The following is a 24,495-nucleotide window of genomic DNA, read 5'->3' as shown; positions in this document are numbered from 1 at the left end:
CTCCATTTTTCACAATCTCATTGACCTCAAGGTTAAGAGGGACTATTTCATGACCTTTTAATTCAGCCTCTTGGACCTCTATCATAGCCCATGCTGCCCCTTTCAAAGTTAGGTCCTAATTCAAATCTTGATTTGACCACACAGCTAAAGACAACGAGGACAAAGCAGAGGGAGGGAAAGCTGACATTTCTGGTAACATGATTGTACTAGTAACTTGGCTTACCTTTTCTCCTTAGGCCATGTTCCTATGAAGCCGTCAACATAAGACATAGACGAAGACCTTCTAATTCCTCCTTCAAATGCAAAAACAGAAAACCCATTGAAAGCATACATTTGACATATTTTTTTTAAGATTTATTTATTTATTATATATACAGTGTTCTGCCTGCATGTATGTCTACAGGCCAGAAGAGGGCACCAGATGTCATTACAGATGGCTGTGAGCCCCCATGTGGTTGCTGGGAATTGAACTCAGGACCTCTGGAAGAGCAGCTAGTGCTCTTAACCTCTGAGCTACCTCTCCAGCCCCACATTTGACATATTTGAGAGTTCATTCAAGGCACTCAAAAGTGGGACCTCGGCAGCATCAACACAGCAAAGCAATTAAAAAAAAAAAAGTTTAGAGGAGTGTGTAGTTTACAGCCAACAACTGACTAGCATGAGAGGCTCTGGGGTTAATCCCCAGTAAACCACCTCCCTGATCAAGTAACTATATACATGCCAAGAATTTGATTTTGATACAAACCACGCAAACACATACACACATATCCCAGGAAGGGGCTCCCGGCAGTAATACTAGCACCTGGGAGCTTATGGCAGGACGGTTAGTAGTTCAAGGCTAGTTTGGGTAACACAAAGACACATCAAGAAAAATAAAAACAGTGGCACGGTGGCACACCTCTATTAATTGGGCACAGTGGTGCACACCTGTATCCCTAGCACTCACAGATCGAGGCGGGAACATCAGAAGTTCACGGTCATCTTTGGCCACATAAAGAGTTTGAGGCCAGTCAGAGCTATATGCGATCTTGTCTCCAAAACAAAGGCAAGGACGCGAACCAGAGAGGTAGCTCATGGGTACTGCCCTTGCCTAGCACATGACACCCAAGGTCCTTGGTCTAATCCCTAATACCACAAAAAAAGGGAGGGAAAAGCGGGCATGGAGCTACAGACCACCTGTCACGTACTAACACACACTTTTCAGAAAAAGACTAGATGTTTATACTTATTCTCACTTATTTTCTAGTTAGCCTACTTAAAATAGCATTTTCCTCATAGGCCTTTTCCAATACATTACCTGAGGCTGAAGAACGAGCTTGGGGCCGTGCATATCTAAAAGGCAAATGATGAGACTGTAAATAGAACTCCTTCCCAAAGCACTGCATAACACATGTAATCAATTCTCTCTCTTTACACACACGTGCTTTTATATAAAGAAAAAAAATTTAAAAACCAAGTTAAATGAAACTCATTAATTTGCAGTATTTTAGGGAAATGTAAATCTCTAAAACCTTCTAAGCCCCTGATGAGCCTCTCTGCACAGCCTGTCTCTAGACGACCTGAAGACACGAGGCTTTCCTGTTAGTCTTACCCAACTCTGCCCTGTTTTACTAAGAACAAGGGAACTGACACGTTTTCTTCTCACGTGAGAGTGATAAGTGGCCCCACCACTTGGTCCTCCTCCTTCTGAGTTTTCAGCTGCCATGTTCCCTGGCATCAAGTGAAGTTATATAGACATCCTAGCCCCAGTGGACGGGAATCAGGGATAAGAGGCAGAAGCTTCAGCTCACTCAATCACACCATCTTTCAGCTCATATAAACTGAGACTCGAACAAGCCGGTACAGACTCGGGTCAGTATCAATGCTGTGCTTTTACGACTTACTGAAAGCTTAGTCAATGAGCTCTCTCTGGAGTACACCAGTACTGAAGACCTGCCTGTGCAAACCAAGTGCTATCTGTCCCGGAGTCTTTCTCCCTAGTGTGCAGCGTGTCCTCTGCTTCTTTATATCATCTGTTAACACTGTCAATAAACAGACAGTTCCAAGCAAGTCTGTGAACTCCCTCCTTGGGAACTAGGTTCCCCAGCTGACAGTCTCTTAGCTCCACCACAGAGAGGGTAATCCCAAAAACTAGGAAACTGGTTAATATAATCTGTTCTTTCTTTTCTTCTTCCTCAAATGATGGCTACATGATGTAAAAGCTTGCTGACTGTCTCATTTTCAAACGCACACAGAGGATTTTAGTGGAGTGCACTTCTGAATCAACTCGGAGCCAAGGAGGTGGGGCAGCTGCTGGGCCTGTCTGTTGCTGTGACCGCCTTCATTTACTCAGAAGACCTTTATTTTAGGTGTAGTAACACCTGTAGGTGTGACCACATTATTCCCAGGGAGAGGAAAAATGATCGAATCCTTACTTAAAAGTTCTATGAAGGGGGGTTGGGAGAGATGGCTTAGTGGTTAAGAGCACTGCCTGTTCTTCCAGAGGACCATGGTTCAATTCCCAGCACCCACATGGCAGCTCACAACTGTATGTAACTCCCATTCCAGAGGATCCAAAAACTTCACACAGACACACATGTAGGCAAAATGCCAATGCACATAAAGACAAAATAAATAAGTCATTAAAAAGTTCCATGAGCCGGGCAGTGGTGGCGCACGCCTTTAATCCCAGCACTCGGGAGGCAGAGCCAGGCGGATCTATGTGAGTTCGAAGCCAGCCTGGACTACCAAGTGAGTTCCAGGTAAGGCGCAAAGCTACACAGAGAAACCCTGTCTCGAAAAACAAAACAAAACAAAACAAAACAAAAAAAAAAAAAAAAAGTTCCATGAAGGGGCCGGGCAGTGGTGGCGCACACCTTTAATCTAGCACTAGGGAGACAGAGCCAGGTGGATCTCCGTGAGTTCAAGGCCAGCCTAGTCTACAAAGCGAGATCCAGGACAGGCACCAAAACTACACAGAGAAACCCTGTCTCGAAAAACCAGAATAAACAAACAAACAAACAAACAAAAGTTCTATGAAGGGTCATGTGGAGACTTGCAGAAGTCAGAGGGCCTAGGAGCCTAGGATGACAAGAGACAGTAACTCCTCAAGGGAAAGGATTTAGAATTTACCTGGGTTCTTAGGGTTCTACTAGAAAAGAAAAAATGGAGTCTAAATAAAACCCAAGCTACATTTTTTCCCAAGGTCAAAGACATAGGGGACTGTTCATTCAGATCCTTATCCTAATAATGACTGAATAATCAACTCTTAAAGCTTCACCATTAACTTGAATGGAAGTAGACAGAGTATGGGAATGGTGACCTAAAATACTGAGCATCTTCTAAATTTTCAAGTAAACCAATGTAGTCAATCAGAAAAGCACCAAGGAAATTATATTTAGAAAGCTAGCCTTAGGGGTAAATGAACAACAGTTCCTAGATTAGCCACCCCACACCCATCCACACACCCACCCACATACCCATCCCTTTCTTCCTTTCCTTGGGTGCTGGAGATCAAACCTGGGGCCTTGTACACACTCAGCAAGCATTCAATAATTGAGCAATGTTCCCACACTAGATCAGTAGGACTTTATAACTCAATCCTTCTGCACTGAGTGGTGAGCTAGGTACAGAATAGAAACCTCATGAAGTAGCAAGAAGATCCATAGCAGTAAACTGGAGGCTAAGGAAAGGAAACTTCTTTAGTTTTGAAGAAGCGCATTACAGACATCAGGAAGTACATGAAGGGAGGAAATACAGAGGAAATGGGGAACTTAAGTTCAGTCAAACTCTGACTGTTCCTGAACACATACATGACAAAAACTTTGTACATGAGAGTGAGTGACAGCTTCAGAATAAGATTTTATTTTTATGTAATTAGGCCAAGAATTAATACAAAGAGTACTTTGAAGTTTTTGCTCATACCTTTTTAAAATGTAGTTTTAATAGATATCCTTGATTTTCCAAAAACCCATAAAGCATAGTAACTTTAAACAAAAGAAAACATAGATTGAGGAGTCTAAAGTTAACATAAATTTCAAGCTGCAATAAATACAATGGAGAGCTAAGGTGGGTGCAGTGGTCACCCCACTAATCTCAGCACACAGGAGGCAGGGGTAGTGGCAGGGGTAGTGCTCCTCTGAGAGTTAACGGTCTCCTGGTCTACAGAGAGTCCCAGGCCAGCCACAGCTGTATCATGAGACCCTGTCCAAAAAAAACAAGACAGAAGAAGGAAGGAAGGGGAGGGAGGGAGGAGGGAGGAAGGGAGGGAGGGAGGGAGGCTACTTATAGATTCTGCTTAAATTTTTTTTAACAGTTGGAATTTAACTGCTAGAAGTGGTGGGGCACACTTTTAATCCCAGCACTCAGGAGGCAGAGGCAGAAGGATCCTTGAGTTCAAGACCAGACTGGTCTACAGAGCCAGTTCCAGGACAGGGAGGGTTACATAGAGAAATCCTGTCTTGAAAAACCAAATAAATAAATAAATAAAAGTTTTAAACTGACGAATGACTTTATCATATACTTGGGTCAGTAGTCAGGGCTATCCTGATATTAATTAGGATACTCTTTACTTTCAATTCAGCTCCTATGTCAAAGACTAACGCACTCAATAAAGTTCAATATTAGAGCTATGTAATTGCTACCTCTCAATAACTAGAAAGCAAAACTGTGGTGTGGGGAGGTGATGTGAATGAAGACAAGAAGGCTCCGCTGACCCAGACATTTGAATACTGGCCCCAGCTGCTGTCTGGGGAGGCTATGCATCTTTCAGGAGGGCAGCCTTGCTGGAGGAAGTACGTCACTGGAGTGTGCTTGGAGGGCTTGACGCCATCCCCACCTCTGGTTTACTCTTTCTACTTCGTGTGCAGTTGAAGAGGAGAGCTTTTAGCTTCTTGCTCTGGCTGCCTGCTGCCACGCCTCCCCAATTCTGGACTTCCCTCCCAGAACCACAGCCAAAATAAACTCTTTCTTCCTTAAATTGCTTTTGGTCATGGTGTTTTATCACAGCAACAAAATTAACTATATAAGTGGGGAAGACCTGTTCCAAGATTTTCTTTTTAATAGTAGGAAATTAAAAAATCCAGGCTAGCAAGAGAGCTCAGTGGGTAAAGGTGTTTGGTGTGCAGACTGATGACCTAGTTTGCTCCCAGGAAGAAGAAGTCACCGAAGGAGCAAAGTGACGCCTACACACTGTCACTTGACCTCCACATGTGCTCACACACATAATAAATGGAGCTAAAATGTAAAATTTAGATGTAATTTTAAAAGTTCCCTGAGGGCTAAGAGTCACCTATCAGATCATTTTTTCATTTATACTATTAAATAATTCTCAATTATAGGAATAATGCAGCAAAAGTTTAATTTTAGGTTTCTTATTTGGAACTTAGACTATTGTCTCCCACTTTTCAGTGTGGTTCACTAAAAACCTATTTATGAAACACTCATTTCAATATAAATTTCAATTACTTTTAAAGTAAAATAAGCTTTAGTAGTATAAGCTAATTGTAACTTAATTTATAAATCCAACTACAAAATTAAAAAACCCCTTTTAATGTCAAAATATTATTTGATTTCCTTAGTAATTATCAAGGAAATGGTGAAGTCATTGTGGACTCTACCTTGAGGTGAAGTCAGAACTAGATGAACTATCCACGATGTTTCTTTTGGCAGCATTCAAGACAGGGGCTGATGGCACATCTTTCGCAGGTTCAGCTAGAATAAACGATAAAACTTCAAAATTGTAGGTTCAACTTATTTATAATACTATTTCAGACACTCTGAGCCCTAAGTAATCATTTAAATTTTACTTTCTATTTCCATCATTACTTATACAGTAATCATCCCCTTTCTGTGCTGGGGATCAAGCTTAGGACCCCAGAACTGTCCTGGTTCTCTTTAAATAAACTCCTTCTAACAGAAATGTACCCTTAAATAATTTCTAAGTCAAAAGAATTTCTTGATATAATCTGACTTTTAAAAATTCACAAAAGGTTCATGGGGCAAGGTACCATAAAACAAATATAGGTATTTAAAATAAGGATAAACCTGAGCATTTAATGTTGTGAAAATTTTCATAAAATTTTGGACACACCAGGTCAGTTTCAGTTTTGTTTTTTAATGAAATAGCTGGTAATTTGGTAGTTAATTAAGGATGGTCAGATTTTTTACTGGATTAAAACCCCACTATATCTAGCTTACATGTAAGTAATTCTAGGGGAAACAACTTGGTTTTGATGGATGTTTAAGCAAAAGCTTTGTTAGTATTGAGTACTGGGCTTCTCAGACGAAATCACAAAAAAAAAATGCAAGTAAAAAGTCACACTGATTGCAAAATACTATACTGGTTATGGCAATTATTAAAGAGAAGTGACCTTCATGAAGAGCCTTAAGGATCTCAACTTCTTTCAAGGTACTATTTATCATCTACTGCTCAGAGTTCAGAATCTGCTTGAAGTAGTTTTGAGATACTGGGAGAGATCAAATGCAATGATCTCCTGGTGCACAGAGTGGCCTGAGGGCAGCACTTTTATAAAGTGAGAGTATATCCACCAGAATGACAGACACGCTGCTCTTTTGGTAGTATACCCCACACCCCTCTTGGTTCCTAATCTTTTTTTCCCTCCTTTGTATCTCTGGGAAGGTAGAGGTTAACTGCAGTGATCAGAAAAAAGAAATTTCAGCCAAGGAAAGCTGCTAAGTAGCTGGGAAACAGAAAAATCACATTTTGTACTGGGTACAGTAGCACTGTTATCAGGAAAAACTGGCCCCCTAATTTTTGCTGGTAGAAAGTTCTAAGCTTAGAAGAAATGCTAAACTTACCATCATTTTTCCCTTGTAGGAATATGTGTTTGATTTTAAAATGAAAGCCAGTTTTACTGTGCTAAATACGGCACTGCTATAGAAAAAACAAAATCTAGGAGGAATTCTTTATTTTTTTTGCTTTCTGGCGATAAAGAAGTTTAAATCCGGGGCTGTATGCAAGCTAGGCAAGTACCCACCACTAAGCTGTGTTCCCAGCCTTTGCTAGCAATTCATAGTCTTTATTCCTAAGGACCTTTACAACAGCCCTCTTATTTCTTATTAATTTTTATCGTAATTACACTGTAATAACAAAGGCTACTAGTTTAAAAACTATATCCACAAAGGGTTTCATGGTTTAACAAAAATCAAGTTGTAGGTTAAGGTCCTAATGTGAGTGGAGTTTGGGTAACATAATGTTAAAAATGAGGACTCTAATAGGCAGTAAAAACTACAGATAGGAACAAAAGATATAAGAAGTATACAGCACCAGCGAACACTAAATGTTCCATAAGATGTCAAATACGGGAACTAGTTTTTCTGTTTCTTGCAGATAATTTGGTGCCTTAACTATTAAAACATTTAGACTCTTATCAAGGATAATAGCTGAAATCTAAAATGGTAACAAGCTTCTATCTAAACGAATAACCAGATGGGGTGCATAAACTTCTCATTTTTCTACATTAAAACGACAAAGATTGATTACCTCCTTGTGGACGGACAACACGTGGCTGTACAAATGATGGCTTCACAACTTCAAACCACCAGAAGAGTTCTGCCATGAACACCAAATAATTACTCTATATAAGAGAGTTAAGAAAATTAAAAGAAGCCCTAGGTAAAACCGACCACAGCCATCAACAGGTATCCTTTATCCTCTCAAATGCAGATCTGAATTCTACCCATTCACTATTCAAAATACTCACTATACTTTATTAAACCTGGAGTAAAAAGTTTAGCGCCTGTAAATGCACATTCAGATCTCTGATCTTTTGTTTCATAGGTCAGAGCGACTCTCCCAGGCATCACTATCTCTAGCTATGTAGAAGTCTGAGGTAATAAATGTCCTTTTCTTCCAGTGGAAATACAAACAAATAGCATAAAGAGTATTTACCATTTAAAAAAAAAAGTATGCCGGGCAGCAGTGGTTCACACCTTTAATCCCAGCACTCGAGAGGCAGAGCCAGGCGGATCTCTGTGAGTTCAAGGCCAGCCTGGTCTACAGAGCGAGATCCAGGACAGGCACCAAAACCACACAGAGAAACCCTGTCTCGAAAAACCAAAAAAAAAAAAAAAAGTAAGAAAACAATTTGAAAAGTAATTAAATATATAATAAATATTGTATCCACATTTGATAATGCTAAATTCAATAGTAATCCACATGCTAAGTAATATCAAACTCTATAGATTATGACTAAAATAATCTAGAAATATATAAAAACATTTTTAAAAATCATTTAATACAGCCTTCTAATTTTGAAAACATTAAGACTAGCAATCTTTTCTTATTTATACTTGAAAACCAAATAATTCTTTAAATGGCTTAAAGGAGTTCTCAACAGCATATTTCTATAGGATTTTACATATAATATGTAACTACTTATATACATTCATATGTATGGTTTGGGTTTTCATTTTGTCTTTGTTTTTTGAGACAGAATCTCGAAACCTGAGATGTGTCCCATTATACTAGAGTAAGGCTTCTATGTTAAAATACATATGAAGAATAATTTCAATTTTAGGTATTTAATATATTTCTAAAAGTAGCACTATACAAAACCTGTTTTCCTCATTATGGAAATATGGGGTGTTTTCTGATGTCTTGCCTTCTGCTTATCTGCTAATTTTGAACGATCCTCAAGGCACTAAACATACTTCTTTCGATCCAAACATAAACATACTTCCTTGGATTTCGTCACCTGGATTTTGTCATATTTAAGCTGGTAATGTTCACATAGTCACCTGCCATCTTATAGCTCCAGAAAGCCAAAGAATCAAGGATGCCTCCAAGGTCTCTGTTTTGAGCAACTGTTACTGCCGCTTAATAAAATGAAGACCCTGGGAGAAACAGGTGATGAAAGAAGTCTCTGACCCTTCCCTGAACATCTCAGTGGACTGGAGAAGTGTGAGACGCAAGGCCTTGTGGAGGGTTGACCCAGAGCAGAAGACAAATTTGCTAGTTTTTCTACTTTGCTCTCAGTATTTGTCTTCACTGTAATTTTCCAGGCTATCCAAATGCTTATACACAAATAGCTATCACTTGAAGCTATTAAAATCTGAACTTTCTTTTACAAATGAGAAAGATTCAATCCCTTACATTGTGGCTTGGACTGCACCTTGCCTTCTCACAGCTTTGTATTTCTAATTATATCTATTACTTATCTTTCTTCTCAACTCTCTTCCACTGAAAGACAAGACCTTCTCTCACTAATCACCATGTCCTATTTCTCCGCACTATCTAATGAAATATTCCTTAAGAACATGATCAGGCCAGGCGGTGGTGGTGCATGTCTTTAATCCCAGCACTTGGGAAGCAGAGACAGGGGGATCTCTGTGAGTTTGAGGCCAGCCTAGTCTACAAAGTGAGTTCCAGGACAGCCATGCCTGTTACACAAAGAAATCCTGTCTTGAAAAACCAAAACCAAATCAAAACAAAACAAAAAACCAGGCTCAGATTAATCCTGCATTTCTTTGCTTCCTAGTGCCTGAACCACTCTAGTCTCATGCTGAACTACCACTCCTCCAGAACTCCACTGGTTCAGGTCACCATAGACTTCACTTTACTTGACTTCTCAGAACTACAGTGTTCCTGATCTTTCTCCTCTGAAATACTGCTAATACCTATGACCACCCACTACTGAATGAATCCTAAGTACACTGACTATACTTACATATATAATGGCCTACAGAGCATTTGCCTTTATAAATCTCAAAGGCCAAAACTGAAACAGTGCTCCTCTCTATAAAGTGATCCTATTCCAGTTTACTCTTACTGGTGGCATTTCTACTCCAGAGACCCACAGCCAGGCATTAAGCAGAGAGCAAGAAACCTTAGAACACTCAGCCCTAAAGGGGGTATCTCCATCAAATCCCTCCCTCAGAGAACCCCATAGAAGATGAGGTGGAGAGAGCATAAGAGCCAGAGGGGATAGAGGACACCAAAACAAAGCTCTCCACATCAGTATGATCGACACACACATGAGCTCACACAGACTGAGGTAGGATGCACAGGGCCTGCACTGGTCTGTACCAGTTGGGGTCCTAGAGTTCAGAGGAGAAGTGGGTACATTCTTCCATCCCTAACCCAGAAGTTCTATCTTGTATGATAACCACTTGCAGATGAAAATGTAGTTTCCTCCAAGGGAGTCTCATTGGGAAAACAAACTACTCTTAAGGGTAGGCTGCATGCCCAGCAGTAGATGACCAACAGAAAATGAACTCAACAGCACCTTTGGAAGTTCCTTGTCTCATAATGTTGTGTCAGGGCTCTTCCTTTTTAAAACTTGTGTGTGTATGTGTGTAATTTTTTTCCATCCATCCTTTTTTTTAACCTATAGGTCCTCTATGTGTGTGTTATGTTTAGAATTTTTATGGAATTCCTAAGTGTGTGAATGAGTGGGTCTCTGTTTCTTATGCCTTCTCTTAGGCTCTTTTCCTTCTGTTTGATAGTTTTGTCCAATTCTAATGTGTTTTATTTTATTTTGTTATCATTCCATAGAAGCCTGTTTGCTTTCTAATGAGCAACAGAAAGGGGGTGGCTCTGGATGGGAGGGGAGATGTGGGGGAGGTGGGGATGAGCTAGGAGGAGTAGAGGGAGAGGAACTGTAATCAGGATAGATTGTCTGGAAAAAAATCTATTTTCAATAAAAGGAAAACAAAAGATTGACCATTTAAAAAAATGTAACCAGCTTTATCAAACATCACATTCTCCAAGGTTTGTAATCCCATATGTCAGACTACAAGGCCTAGAAAGGCAGGGCCTATGCTCTTCACTCTATGTTTACAGTCTAAAAGAGTTCCCAGCACAGAATAAATACTTATTGAAGAAATGTATAAACTGATCCATAACAACAGCAACAGCAACCAGAAGTCAGCACACAGCCAACACTGACAAAGGCATCTCTGGCCTGATGGTAATCGTCACTGTCACCCAGACTGAACTCACAAGTGCCTAGGAGAGGAGCAGGAGGAAAGCACACTGCTGGTTAAGTCCGGGAGCCCATCTCCAAGGACAACTAACCTAGTGGAGAAGAACAGTCTAGAATGTGGACAGCACCATCCGAGGGGCTGGCAGCCCAGCAGGAATAAAGGAGGAAGAGGAACCAGCTCACGCAGGCATTCTCTCTGCTTCCTGCTCCCAGTGAAGAAGGCTTTGCTCCACGAGGCCTTCTCCACCACGGTGGCCTGCCTCACCAAAGGCCAAGAAACAACAGAACCAGCTGCCCATGGACCTAAGCCTCTGAAACTGAGTACAAGGAACTCCTTCCTCAATGCTTTACTCAGACACCCATTACCGCAGCAGCAGGCCGACTGGCACATTGAGATCACTGTGACCCACACTCTGCATTAGTCTTTACGGTAGACCTTCTAAAGCCAAAGGGTAAACTTTGTAAGTACTGCTGCTAGGGTCTAGCCTACTAGTACAGTTAACTAGAGCTGACTTCATCTTCTGAAAAAACACCCCTAAAATGTGCAGTAGTTATCTGTTGATAGAAAAGGATATTTATTTTAAGGACCTGATTAAGAGTTGTCTTGATAAGATAATGACAAAAATTGGCCACAAGATGGCAGAACAGGAAGAAATAATTTCCCTGGTAACTAAATGAGATTATTTCATTATAAAATTATAATTAAATGACAATTGGTCATATTCCAGAAATGGTACAACATTAATTTAAAATCATCTTTCCCCAATTTACTTTGAGACAGAATCTCACTCTGTAGCCCTGGCTGGCCTGTAACTCACTAAGATCAGCCTGTCTTTACTTCCTGAGTGCTGGGGTTAAAGATGTGCATCACCACACCTGACCTACTTCTTAAATATATGTAGCATGTGTCTGCATGTGGGGTCATGCACGTGAGCACAAATGCCTGTGGAAAGCAGAAGAAGGTGTTGGAGAAGTTACAGGCAGCTGTGAGTCACTTAACATGGGTACTAGGAACTGAACTCAGGCCTCTGGAAGAGCAAGCAGTACATGCTTTTAAAACCTCTGAGCTGTATCTCCAACCCCCACTTCCGTTAGTCAAGAAGGTCGACATAGCTACATATTTAAACAGTGTAGACAACACAGAATATACAGAATGGAGAAGGCTAGTAAACCTTAACACCTTCTCCCATATCCAGTACCACACTCAGAAGAAATTACTTATGTTTTATAAGTATCTTAAATATATAAAAGTGTGCCTTAGCACCTATCTGCAGTTGGTTCTAGGACCCCATATAGACACCAAAGACTTATGGATGTTTAAGACCCTTCCATATGATTGTGTAGTATATGCATAGAATCTATGTGCATCCTTCCATGGGGGGGTTGGCTTTCTCCCTCCACAATGTGAGTCCTGGGGATCAAACTCAAGGTGTCAGGCTGTAGTATGAACCTTTACCAGCTGAGTCATCTCTCTAGCCCCACAGGATAGGTAAAATCACCTCTACATTACTTACTAGTACTTAATACAATATGTAAATAGTTATTACACTGCATTGTTTAGGGAATAATGGGTCAGTGGTCCTGAGTTTGATCCCTAGCCCTGACAGAAAAAGAGAGGAGAAAGGTTTAAAATATGCATGCACAGGCACACACACACACTCATGCACACAGTGATAGTCTTTTTGTTGACTTTACCCTCACTTAACAATGTCTTAGGGAGCTTTCTGTTTCAGCAAAAACAAAACTCTCAACTACCTTCCTTTACATAGGCCAATTATATTATAAAACATTTAAATTTATGCCTCTACTAAAATGCATCATTCCTAACTTTTCAGCATCAGAGGCAGTCCTTTATGTGCCTTTCATCGGCCACTATCCCTTTAAAAAATAGGCTATCAAGTACACTGCAAGGAAGCTAGGCTCCAATTAGGCACAGCCTGACCCTTCAATGCTTTTTGGGTGTGCTCAAGATGTAGTACAGGAACTTGCCCAGGCAATGTCCAATAATCCTCCAAAGCAGCCAATTTATATTTCTACAACAGAAATTCATTTCTCATACATTCCTCAACACCCACTATTACAGTTAAAGTGGAAATGAGGTGCCCAGCAATATGGACCAAGCAATTTTCCTAGAGTTTAGAGCCTTAAGATAGTAGGCTAAATTCAAACTTGTAGTTGTGATAATTAAGCAAAGAATGCATAAAGTGAACAAAGACTTTTTGTTGACAATTACTTATTTAAATAAGCTTGACTTAAGGAAATGTTTTTATATTTGGATCATGCTCAAAATGATCTAAATATCAGGATTACATGGTTCATTAAAAGTCTACATTCTATTCTATTCTCGAAAAGGACAGGAAGGAACACTACCAAACTTAATCTATAGCAATTTTTAAACAAATATACATCTTAAGCATATGACAAATTTTCATTTCATATTATGGAAGTAGCACTTATATTTTATAGAAACTGCTAGCAAAGTCATTAGTAAGATATAAAGGAAATAATGGTGTAGGTAAACCTTCAAAATTGATTAATCAAGGTTTCTCTTTTGATGTGTCAGAGTAGGGAGTGGGTACCATTTGAGTCACTGGGACTAGTGCCTCATTTGGAAATGCTTTTTATCATTGGCTCTATCTTCTGCCCTTTGGAGATCCTGAAATGGACAAAGGAAAAAGAGGAGAGACTAGAGAATAAGAATTCCAAGTGTAAGGTGCTAGCATATTCAGAGAGGAGCTCTTTAGTACTTCCAAGCAGGATTAGCACTGGAACTCTGATCAGGCCCAACAGAAAATGGTTACCTCTAAGCCAAACTTCTAATTAAACTAAATGTATTATAAAGTCACTTATTCCTAAAGCTCGGAAACTAAAGAAGCACATGGAGTGACAAAAGTAATATTGTTACAATGGCCAACTTCCTGAAGGGATCTACAGAGTCAATGTAATCCTCATCAAAGTTCCAATGACATGCTACAGAACTAGAAAAAAACAATCCTGAAATTCATGTGGGAGCCCCCAAACCCTGAAGAGCCAGAGTAACCCTGAGCAAAAAGAGCATTTGACATCTGATTCAAAAATCTACCAGAGGCTAAAGATGGCTCAGTGGAGCAATGTGGACCCAAGGTTGGCTCCCCAGCATCTACAGAAAAGCTAGGTGCAGCAGCCCTTATCTTAACTCCACATACACACACATCCCAACACAAATACAGACACAGACACACACCAAAGTGTTTCATTTGGTTCTCTAAAAATTCTTCACGAAAAAGAATTTTTCATTACTGTTTTTGTTTGCTGTTTCTTTGATAGGTATCTCATTATGTCCCCGGGCATGAATCTAACTCATGCTTCCCCATCAATTTTCAGAATACTAGGATCACTGGCATACACTCACACTCAGCTTTGAAAGGAAGAATCTCATCCTTTTTAACCTATGATCAAAAACCATTTAATGGTTCATAATCTACTCTGCCCACACCAAGAGAACAGGTCAATTTTATACATGAGTTTGTGCTGTGGGATGGTCTGTATGTCAAATGTGTTGCTGATTGGTCAATAAATAAATCACTGATTGGCCAGTGGCCAGGCAGGAAGTATAGGCGGGACTAACAGAGAGGAGAATTGAGAGAACAGGAAGCTGGGTGGGGGAGACACTGCTAGCCGCCACCATGACAAGCCGCATGTGAAGATCCCAGTAAGCCACGAGCCATGTGGCAAGGTATAGATTTATAGAAATGGATTAATTTAAGCTATAAGAACAGTTAGCAAGAAGCCTGCCACGGCCATACAGTTTGTAACCAATATAAGTCTCTGTGCTTACTTGGTTGAGTCTGAGCAGCTGTGGGACTGGCAGGTGACAAAGATTTGTCCTGACTGTGGGCAAGGCAGGAAAACTCTAGCTACAAGTTTGTGTTTGCCTTTACAATGTAAAAGACTTGTAGTTAGCAATGGATGCTTAAATAGGAAGAAAAAAAAAAAATCACACTCCCCCCCAACCCCACCACCACCACAAGTTCTTTACTGATAAAGTGAATTTGTAAGCTTTTATTTACATACATTTATTTTTGGAGAAAGGTTCTATCTCTGCTGGCCTCAGACTCATTACAAAGCTTAACCTGGCCTTGAACTCCTGATTTTCCTGCTCCCACCTTTTCTATTGCTAGACTTTTGAGACTCAACCTGGGCCCTTGTGCATGATGGGTACTACTGCACCACTGAGATACACCCCAGCTTGTTGCCATGGTTTTTAAACTTTATCAAAAGGCAAAAAGAGAAGGATTTAATTTACCTTTATGGACGAAGCAGCATAAAGCATATCTTCCAGGCTGAAATGGCAGCAATGGTTTAAGTATTCTTGGCAAAATTCCTGAATCAGCTGTAGATTATACAGGCTATCAGCCAAAGACATAGTTTCTTTCAAACAAATATCTTCAAATAGAAAAGGGGATGACTTTGGGTTAATTAGGAACACCTCATAACTACCGACAGTACAAATACACAGTTACGTAAAACCTGCTTAGCAAACATGTGTTTGTAAGTGATAGCCACTAGACAGAAAGTTCTCCACTTTCTTTGCCATCTATGCACAGTTCAGAAACAGATCCCCGGAACACCTACCCTCCAATCGGACAACACCAGGGCAGTAAAAATGAATAAGGGCAGCTAATGCACAGCCGTCTGTACCATCCTTCAGCAAATTTTCTACCAATGGAATGCACGGCAGTTGCTTAAGTAACGTTTGTTCTTTCCTGTAACGAGCCTACAACACAAAGAGATCTGAATAAATACTAAACAATGCAGAGAGGACAAACAAACAAAACCCCACCGAACTGTAGACTCTGGTTCTTAATAATATTAAGAAAATATGAATCAGGAGAAACAAGAAATACCAACTACTCACCAAGGTTAAATTGACAGCAACAATACTACTTTCAAATCATAAACGAATATAACTGGAGGATTTAAAAAGATGACGGACACACAGTGCTATGTTCACTACTGGGCACAAAGAAGCAATCAGTACAGGCTAGTTGTTATTAGCTAGTAGCTCCCCTACAGGCAAGAAAAATCACGCTTATGACTTACTGATGGTGCAGAAAGCCTTTTATTGGCAAACTGTATGATTACATAGGCTATTGATATTTAGTAGTCACTTTGAAAAAGATTTATTTTGTGCATAGGAGTGTTTTGCCTGCATGTAAATATGTAGACTATATGTGTGCCTGGTATCTGTGGAAACCAGAAGAGGGTCAGATTCCCTGGAACTTGCATTACAGAGAGTTGTGAGCCACCATATGGGTTCAGGGAACTGAACATGGTTCCTCTGCAAAAGCAGCAAGTGCTCTTAACCATGGAGCCATCTCTCCAGCTGTAGGTATCTTTTTTGTTTTGGTTTTTCGAGACAGGGTTTCTCTGTGTAGCTGTGCACCTTTCTTGGAACTCGCTCTGTAGCCCAGACTGGCCTCGAACTCACAGAGATCCTCTTGCCTCTGCCTCCCGAGTGCTGGGATTAAAGGCATGTGCCACCACTGCCTGGCGGTATCATTTTTATAAAAGAGCAATTTAAATGTTTTTCTTCCAATTCTATCTAAACTGTCACCTCTGCAATTTATAAGTTAAAATACAATTGTGAACAAAAATGCTTGTGAGACTAAAAACAAAAAAATTCAAATTTATTGAACAAAATACTTAACACATGAAGGTGCAATTAGACTCTTTTAAAGACATCCTCCAGAAAACTTATGCACCAATGAAGAAAAGAATATTTATTTCTGCTTCTCTCTCCCTGGGTACCAGTCGACAAGAATCATGAACATGTTTTCCTCTTGAAAAAAAAATTTGGAGGAGTGCAAGACAGGCATTGTATCCCTAACTCACACATCACCTATATTCAGAAAATAATTATTTACATGTACAAATCTTTCACACAGATTCTACTTTTCCTTTCCTTTTCTTTTTTTGGGGAGATGGCTTTAACATCTCAATCCTCCGGCCTCAGCTTCTGAATGCTGGTGTTACAGCTGTGAGACATCTTGCACAGCCTACCCAGGACTGTTTGATCACTGACTTTTTTTTAGGATTTATTTATTTATTATGAATAAAGTGTTCTGTTTGTATGTATGTCTGCACACCAGAAGAGGGCACCAGATCTCATTATAGATGGTTGTGAGCCACCATGTGGTTGCTGGGAATTGAACTCGGGTCCTCTGGAAGAGCAGTCAGTGCTCTTAACCTCTGAGCCATCTCTCCAGTCCCCTGATCACTGACTTTTATCTCATCCCTAAGCAAATTTCATTTTGTTGCTGGGAGATAATTTAGAAGAGAGAGGGAGGAGAGGAGGAGAAGAAGAAGAAGAAGAAAGAAAACCACCCAGTGGTGAGTTCGCTTTCCAGGCAGTGAGCACTGATGCATACCTGCCTTCTTGTCTCCAACTATCTGGCAGGAGGGCTGGACTGAACCAACTTAGCATCACCAGCAAAACTGGTTTCACTTATTCTATTCCCTCTGTCAATTAGCATCCATGAATAAGGAGTGTGAGTGTGTGTGTGCACTCCCACTAACAATGAATGTCTGTGGTTCAGACAATGAGTGGCAGGCCAAAGCATTTTCCTAAAGACTATATCCTATAAAATCCACTGAGCCAATCAACTTTAACACGAGGTTTGTACAATTCCCAGATAAGCTATCTACAGTCCATGAGCTACAGGGAGTCTTTGGTTTGTTTGTTTGTTTTCTGTTTTAACTGCCCATACTTAATCCTGAAACATCAATCATCAGGTGAAATCAGAGTCTCACAGTTTAGGTGCAACACTGGTGAGGACACAGATAAGCTTTTGATCTTTCACCAGATAGTGAAGTGTTAACTTCAATTAGGGTCAAAAGAAAACAATTCTGCCAAAACTAACTCAAACAGGCAGACAACTTACACATGGGATTATTCAAATTCCCTTTTATGAAAACTCTGAATACTAGCAAGATTTTGTACCCGTGGGTTGTTTTAGTAATTAGTAATAATGGTCTACGAATGTTGAGAAGAGCAAAGGTGTCTACTCTTTAAACTGTCCTTAAAACTGGCTGGACCCACTATTTCCCATTTTATATGATGAAAGTATATTAAAACCTAATCTCTCTACTCAATGACAAACATATTTGCATGAAATAGTGATACCAGCAAGCTATAAACAATACCACCAATACCACTACAATTCTGGAGAGAAAACTGAAGTAGTGAGGAGAACTTACTGGAACCAGTTTCCAAAACCATTTGGAAGGAGACTTCAGAGGAAGCAGCGGAGGGAGAAAAGATAAAGCAGGAGGTGAAGGAAAAGTCTATCAGAATCATCCAATTAGCAAGTTACAGTGGGCTTCTGGGAGTGCGGCTCTCCATTCACAGTTCTCATGTGTTCTATGATAATCAACACTTCAGTTAAAGCTACAGAAATTCCTAACAGCAAAGACCAGCGCCATCTCCTCTTCTTAGCTCTCCCCATACAGAATCACATTTTAGGATACTAAGGCTATTTTAGCAACAAATAATTTTATTTCACAGATTCAGAATCACATATTGTACTTAAAAATAAATCTGTATTATTAAAGTAAAAAGATTGTAAGGTTTGATTCTTAGATATTAGTAGACCAACTGTAGAAAGGAATAGTCTTTCTGAAGGGAAAAAAAGTCTCTCCAATAAACAGAAGCATAAGGCAAATAGCAATGTAGCTGAAGTGACTGGGAATCAGAGGGTTAATAATTTTGCTATCTAAAGGTGTCCTACAGATTATCGTTTTTTATTCTTTAAAACCTAAATTCAGTAAGTTTCTAATCTCAATATAAATCAATTTTTAGTGATTATTTATTTTGCATTTCCTAGAGTAATGCTGGCATCTCTAAAGCACACGACTAGACCACCATAAGCACACTTCACACTGCAGTGTGTACCTTTTGACCTCCGGGAGCTTCAGCTGTGTGATGCTCTTTAGATTTTTGTTCTTGTTCCATTATGTCTTTCAAGTGTTCATTGACCTTAAAATAGAAAAATCAACGTGAATTTGCATTAAAATACAGCAACAAAATGACATGGTTAGATCCCCAATATCAAATACAAGTAGCATACAAATAAGATGTCATTTTTACAACTAGAAAATAGTATGCCCAAGGAACTTTATTTGAAACTCTAACATCAGTTCCATAAAGTAACACAGTATGTGTTGAGCACCTACTGTATGCCAGAAACTGGAAAGTCCTAGTAAGAGCTTATTATACTTGTAACATGTATTGTACTTCTAGGCATTCAACACACAGAGCCCATCTGAGATAACAATTATAAATTCTGTACGAAACATAAAAAGCAAGGCTGGAGTACATGTACAGCTCAATAAAAGTGTATGAGGCAGCATGTGTGAGGCCCTGTGTTCAACCCACAGTGCCAAATACAAACATTTATGCATGCATGTGTATACACGTAAAAAACCTGCTAAAGATAAGCAAAGGCAAGTGGAAGGACAGGACTCAGGAAGAAAATGAACACAATGGACTGTATTCGTGTTGATATGGTGTTCATTGTAATGACAACTCGACACAGTTATAGTCACCTGGGAAAGGTCTCAATGAGTGACACTGGGTTGGCCTGTGGACATGTCGATGGGAGATTGTTTTAAGCTAACTGATATGGGAAGATTTAGCGTACTTGTGGGTGGACCACTGGCAGGAGCAAGGAGGTGGGATGGTGGGAAAGTGGTTGGTACTGGTGTGTGTGTGTGTGTGTGTGTGTGTGTGTGTGTGTGTGTGTGTGATGAAATGTGTAAGAGTGGAGACACTGAATTGCACACAAGTAAGCAAGCAGCATGTATTCATTTCTCTGTGCTCTTGAGTATGATGTGACTAACTATGTGAAGTCCCTGTCTTGACTTCCCCACAATGATGACCCCACAAAGTCAGGGTATTTTATCACAGCAACAGAAATAAATCAGGACATGTGGCTTCCCCACAATTGACACAGGAAAGAGCGAGCAGAATTAAACAGAAAAGTAATCTCACTGGCTTGAAGAATCAAAGAGAAATCTGACACTACCAGAGTAGACGCATGTGAAGAGCATGCTGGGAAGGATAGGATCACAGTTAAGAAAGACCAAAGTCTACAGCAGTGGTTCTCACCCTTGCTAATGCTGTGAGCCTTTAGTACAGTTCTCCAGGTTGTGGTGACCCCCAGCCATAACACTGTTTTGTTGCCACCTCAAAACTGCAATTTTGCTGTTATGAGTCATATGTAAATATCTGATATGCAACCCCCAAAGAGTTGAGAACTACTGGTCCACCTATAATTTAGCCTCAAAATTTTGGCTATACCTTGGACTATATATGCTTTAAAAAGAACCCACGGACCCAAGGGATAAAACACCTGCTGGGAGGCCAAAGAAGCTGCCACTAGAGGGCAGTTTAGTTTTCAAATTCCATCACATAAAGGAGGGCTTAGTAAATACCTTAGGTTTTTCAAAGAAATTTTAGCACGATAGCTTGCACTTTAAAAAAAGATGTCTGAGTTTAATTTGAAGACAGAAAAGTATGTGCTGGATCTGTCAGCATGGAAACCTTAACTGACCAAGAGAAACAATTTCAGAGTATGAATGCAGATGAGAGAGTAAACAGAAGGCTAACCACTTAGGAAAGTAACACTTTTGGGAGCGTTCAAAGAAATAAATGAGGCTGTATTGGAAGGAGAAACATGAGTACAAGCTCATACTGAGAAGGACTCAGCTGGGAAGGAGAAGGAAGCAGTCGAGTGAGGAAGGAACACCAGGAAGATCACAGATCGGCACCATTAGCATCTCTTGCTCCACACAGACCTGCCCTGCAGTTTAACAAGCTCCCAGATGAAATTCCAGAACTAAGCAGAGGAACCAAGACCATGAAAAAGGGTGAAAAAGTTCTGGAGAGCGGTTCTCAACCTGTGGGGTCGCACTGCAGATATTTACATTGAGAACCACTGTTCTAGAGCAACAAGTTTTGGAGTACTCTCTCTGACAGGAAGGAGTAAGTTCTCCTTTCTACACTAGGGAAAGAAGACAGTGAGAAGGCAGAAAGGCAAACAGATCAGCAGTGAGAAGAGGAAATAATTCTAACCTAATGGATTTCCCCTAACAGATGAGGCCATGCAACTTAGCAGCAGCTCAAATTAACAGAGAAAAACTTCCGTAAGTATGAATGCTAGAAAAGATGAAACAGTCTCAAAGTGTGGAGAAGCAGACTTCTAAGGGCCCATCTTGGACAGGCAACTGAGTGGCTGGTGTTTATCTCAAGTATGTGTTATGAATTTAAAATAGTATCAGCTTTCCTGTGTCAAGTCCCTCTAATAACATTTGCTTTTCTAAGCCCAGGCAGAGATCAAATGTTAACGAAGTTCAACCATCTGCCTCTTGGTCAGGGGCTGCAGAGATGGCTTGGCAGCAGCTGAGACTACTTGCTGCCCCTGCAGAGGACCTGGGTTCGGTTCCCAGCAACCACACGCTGGCTCACAACCCTCTGAAATTCCAGTTCCAGGGGATCCCACATTTTCTTCTGGACCCTTTGGGCACCAGGCACACATGTAGTACACATAATACACACAGGCAAACATACATACAACAAAATAAAAATAAGTAGATCTTAAAAAATGTTAACATAGTAAGTCAAATAAGAAAACTGTGGCAAATCCAAGCAACAGAATAATGGATTAGGGAGAGCACAGTACATGAGCTTGAAGAGACAGTAGTGGAACTGCAACAACCCAAAGAGGACAAGAAGGTATATGAGAATTTCAAGACACACGTGACACTCTGAAACTAAATTTTTGGGTTAAGGCATAGAAGGAAATCATCGCATTCTAAAGGCATAGACATTTTCAAAAGAATCATAAAAAGTAATCTCCCAGAGCTGGCAAGGAGCAGCTACCCAGATCAGGAGACATTTAGGACACTGTCAAAGGGTTACACTGCTGTGACAAAACACCATGACTGAAGCAACTTGGGAGGAAAGTGTCTATTTGGCTTCTGCTGTCTATCACTGAAGTCGTCAGGACAGGAGCTCAAACAGGGCAGGAACCTGGAGGTAGGAGCTGATGCAGAGACCATAGAGGGATGCTGCTTACTGGCTTGCTCAGCCTGCTTTTTTACAGAATCCAGGACCACCAGCCCAGGGGTGACACCACCCACATGGACTCCCACATCAATCACTAATTAAGACCTGCCTGCAGCCTGATCTTAGGGAGGCATTTTCTCAATTGAGGCTCTCTTCTCTCAGATGACTCTAGCTTGTGTCAAGTTGACATAAAACTGTCCAGTACAGACACCAAACAGAAACACTCCCTTTGTCACATTCTAATTAAAACACTAAATACCCAGAATGAAGAAAGCACAGTGAAAGAGGCAAGAGAAACACAAAGTCCCATGACAGGCAGGCCCATTGCAATAACACCAAGATCATTTACCTGAAACTTTAGAAGCCAGCAGGGCTTGGGGGGGGGGGGGAGGGGATGAATTTCAAGTTCTGAAGGAGAACTACGGCAATCCAGAACACTATAAAGCAAAGCTACTTGTCCTAACTGAAGGGAAGAGAAAAGCTTTCCATGATAAAGACTGAAAAAAATTTATGACCACCAAGGCAGATCTACAGAAGACACCTGAAGAAATCTTAGACTAAAAGGAAAAGCAAATCCATCCACAAGGACACAGGAAAAAGAAACAATTCTAGAATAATACTAAGCAATAGAGGAAGAGAAAAAATTCTGTAAATTGAAAAAAATGGTAGAAATCAATATATAATTTTCCATAATAATTCTGAATATTAAGTCTCAATTTCCCCAGCAGGGCGGCAGTGGCACACGCCTTTAATCCCAGCACTCGGGAGGCAGAGGCAGGTGGATCTCTGTGAGTTCGAGGCCAGCCTGGTCTACAGAGCGAGATCCAGGAAAGGCACCAAAGCTACACAGAGAAACCCTGTCTTTAAAAACCAAAAAACAAGAACAAAAAAGTCTCAATTTCCCAATCAAAAGACCAGTAGAGTATATCAAAAAGTGGAAGTATTTATTTGTCGCCTCCAAGAAACACACCTCACTGTAAAAAGCAGGCATTACCTTAGAATGAGAGAATGTAACCTGGTATTCCAAGTCAACAGACCTAAGAAACAAGTATGTGCTGCTGTTTCTGACAAAACAGAATTCAAACCAAAACTGGTCAAAAAAAAAAAGGTAAGAGTCACTACTTCATACTGGTTAAAGGAACAATCCATCAAGAGGATGATATTACAGTCTAAACTTGTATGTCCGCAACAGAGGTGAACCCAATTTCATAAAACAAATATTACTAGATGGATATGAAGTCACAAATTACCCCAGCACAATAGTGGGGTGGCTTCAGCACATACTTTGACCAATGGACAGGTCATCTTAGCAAAAAGAATCAACAGAAAAACTTCTGAATGACATCTTAGATTAAATGGACTTGAGAGGTATATACATCCATACTCTGCAAAGCATACATTTTTTTTTTCTAGCAGTACATGGGATTTTCTTTTAAAATGAATCATACATCAGGATACAGAACAGGTCAACAAATATATGAAAACTGAAATAATTTCTTGTATTCTATCTTATCACAATAGACTGAGGCTACAAATCCCACAGAACCTAGAACTCAGAGAGATGAAGCCAAATAGAACTGATTAAGGAAGGAGATCTTGAAGAAATCAAGAAGGGAAAAAATATGCCTCAAATCAAATAAAAATGAAATCAAAACATACCCAAATCTTCAGAAAACAATGAAAGCCGTCCTAAGGGGTGGGGGGAGATGATGATTTATTAGCTCCAAGTGCCTATGTTAGGAAGTCAGAGAGATCACAAATAAATGACTTAATGATGTACCTTAATTCTCTGGAAAAAGAAAAACAAGCCAAATTCTAAATCAGTAGCTAGAAAGAAACCAGTAAGATCAGGGCAGAAATTAATGAAAAGAAAACAACAAAAAAGAACGAAGAATCAATGAAATACAGAGTTGGCTCTTTGGAAAGATAAGATGAACTCAAGTCAAACTAACCAAGAGAAAGAGAAGACACAAATTAATAAAATTAAGGATGAAAAGGAAGCCATTATAACAGATGCCAATGGAAGTCAGAAAATCTTTAGGTCTCACCTAAAAAAAAAAACATATTTTATCAAACTGGAAAACTAAAGTGAATGGTTGAATTTCTAGGTGCATATGACCTACCAAAATTAAATCAAGATGCGATAAGCAATTTTAAAAGATCTAACAGCAGTGAGATTGAAGCAGTAATTAAAAATATCCCAGATTTAAAATTTTAAAAAGTCCGGGTCCAGATGGATTCACTGGTGATATTTAGCAGACCCTCAAGGAAGAACCAAACCCAACATTCCTCAAACTACTCCATAAAACAGAAAGGACGAAACATGGCTAAACTCTTTTTACAAAGCTATTATTACTCTCTGATACTCAAAACAGATAAAAGATGCAACAACAAAAAGAAAATTACAGGACTGGAGAGATGGCTTAGAGGTTAAGAGCACCGACTCTTCTTCCAGAGGTCCTG

The 24,495-nt window shown here is 40.0% G+C and overlaps 1 protein-coding gene across 1 annotated transcript in view; it reads right to left on the bottom strand.

Annotated features, from left to right (window-relative positions):
* Camsap2 (calmodulin regulated spectrin associated protein family member 2) overlaps positions 1-24,495 on the bottom strand; it is a 96,247-nt gene that overhangs the window by 15,767 nt on the left and 55,985 nt on the right. The window contains exons 4-10 of the mRNA XM_059280991.1: positions 18,859-18,942; positions 15,540-15,681; positions 15,211-15,350; positions 7,484-7,577; positions 5,598-5,691; positions 1,298-1,332; positions 224-293 (exon numbers count right to left, since the gene is read on the bottom strand). Coding sequence (XP_059136974.1) covers positions 224-293; positions 1,298-1,332; positions 5,598-5,691; positions 7,484-7,577; positions 15,211-15,350; positions 15,540-15,681; positions 18,859-18,942 — 659 coding nt within the window. The remainder of the gene's footprint in view (positions 1-223; positions 294-1,297; positions 1,333-5,597; positions 5,692-7,483; positions 7,578-15,210; positions 15,351-15,539; positions 15,682-18,858; positions 18,943-24,495) is intronic.

This window comes from Peromyscus eremicus, chromosome 15 (genome assembly GCF_949786415.1).
Source record: "Peromyscus eremicus chromosome 15, PerEre_H2_v1, whole genome shotgun sequence".
NCBI classification, from domain to species: Eukaryota; Metazoa; Chordata; class Mammalia; order Rodentia; family Cricetidae; genus Peromyscus; species Peromyscus eremicus.
This window is presented reverse-complemented; position numbering and strand designations above follow the sequence as displayed.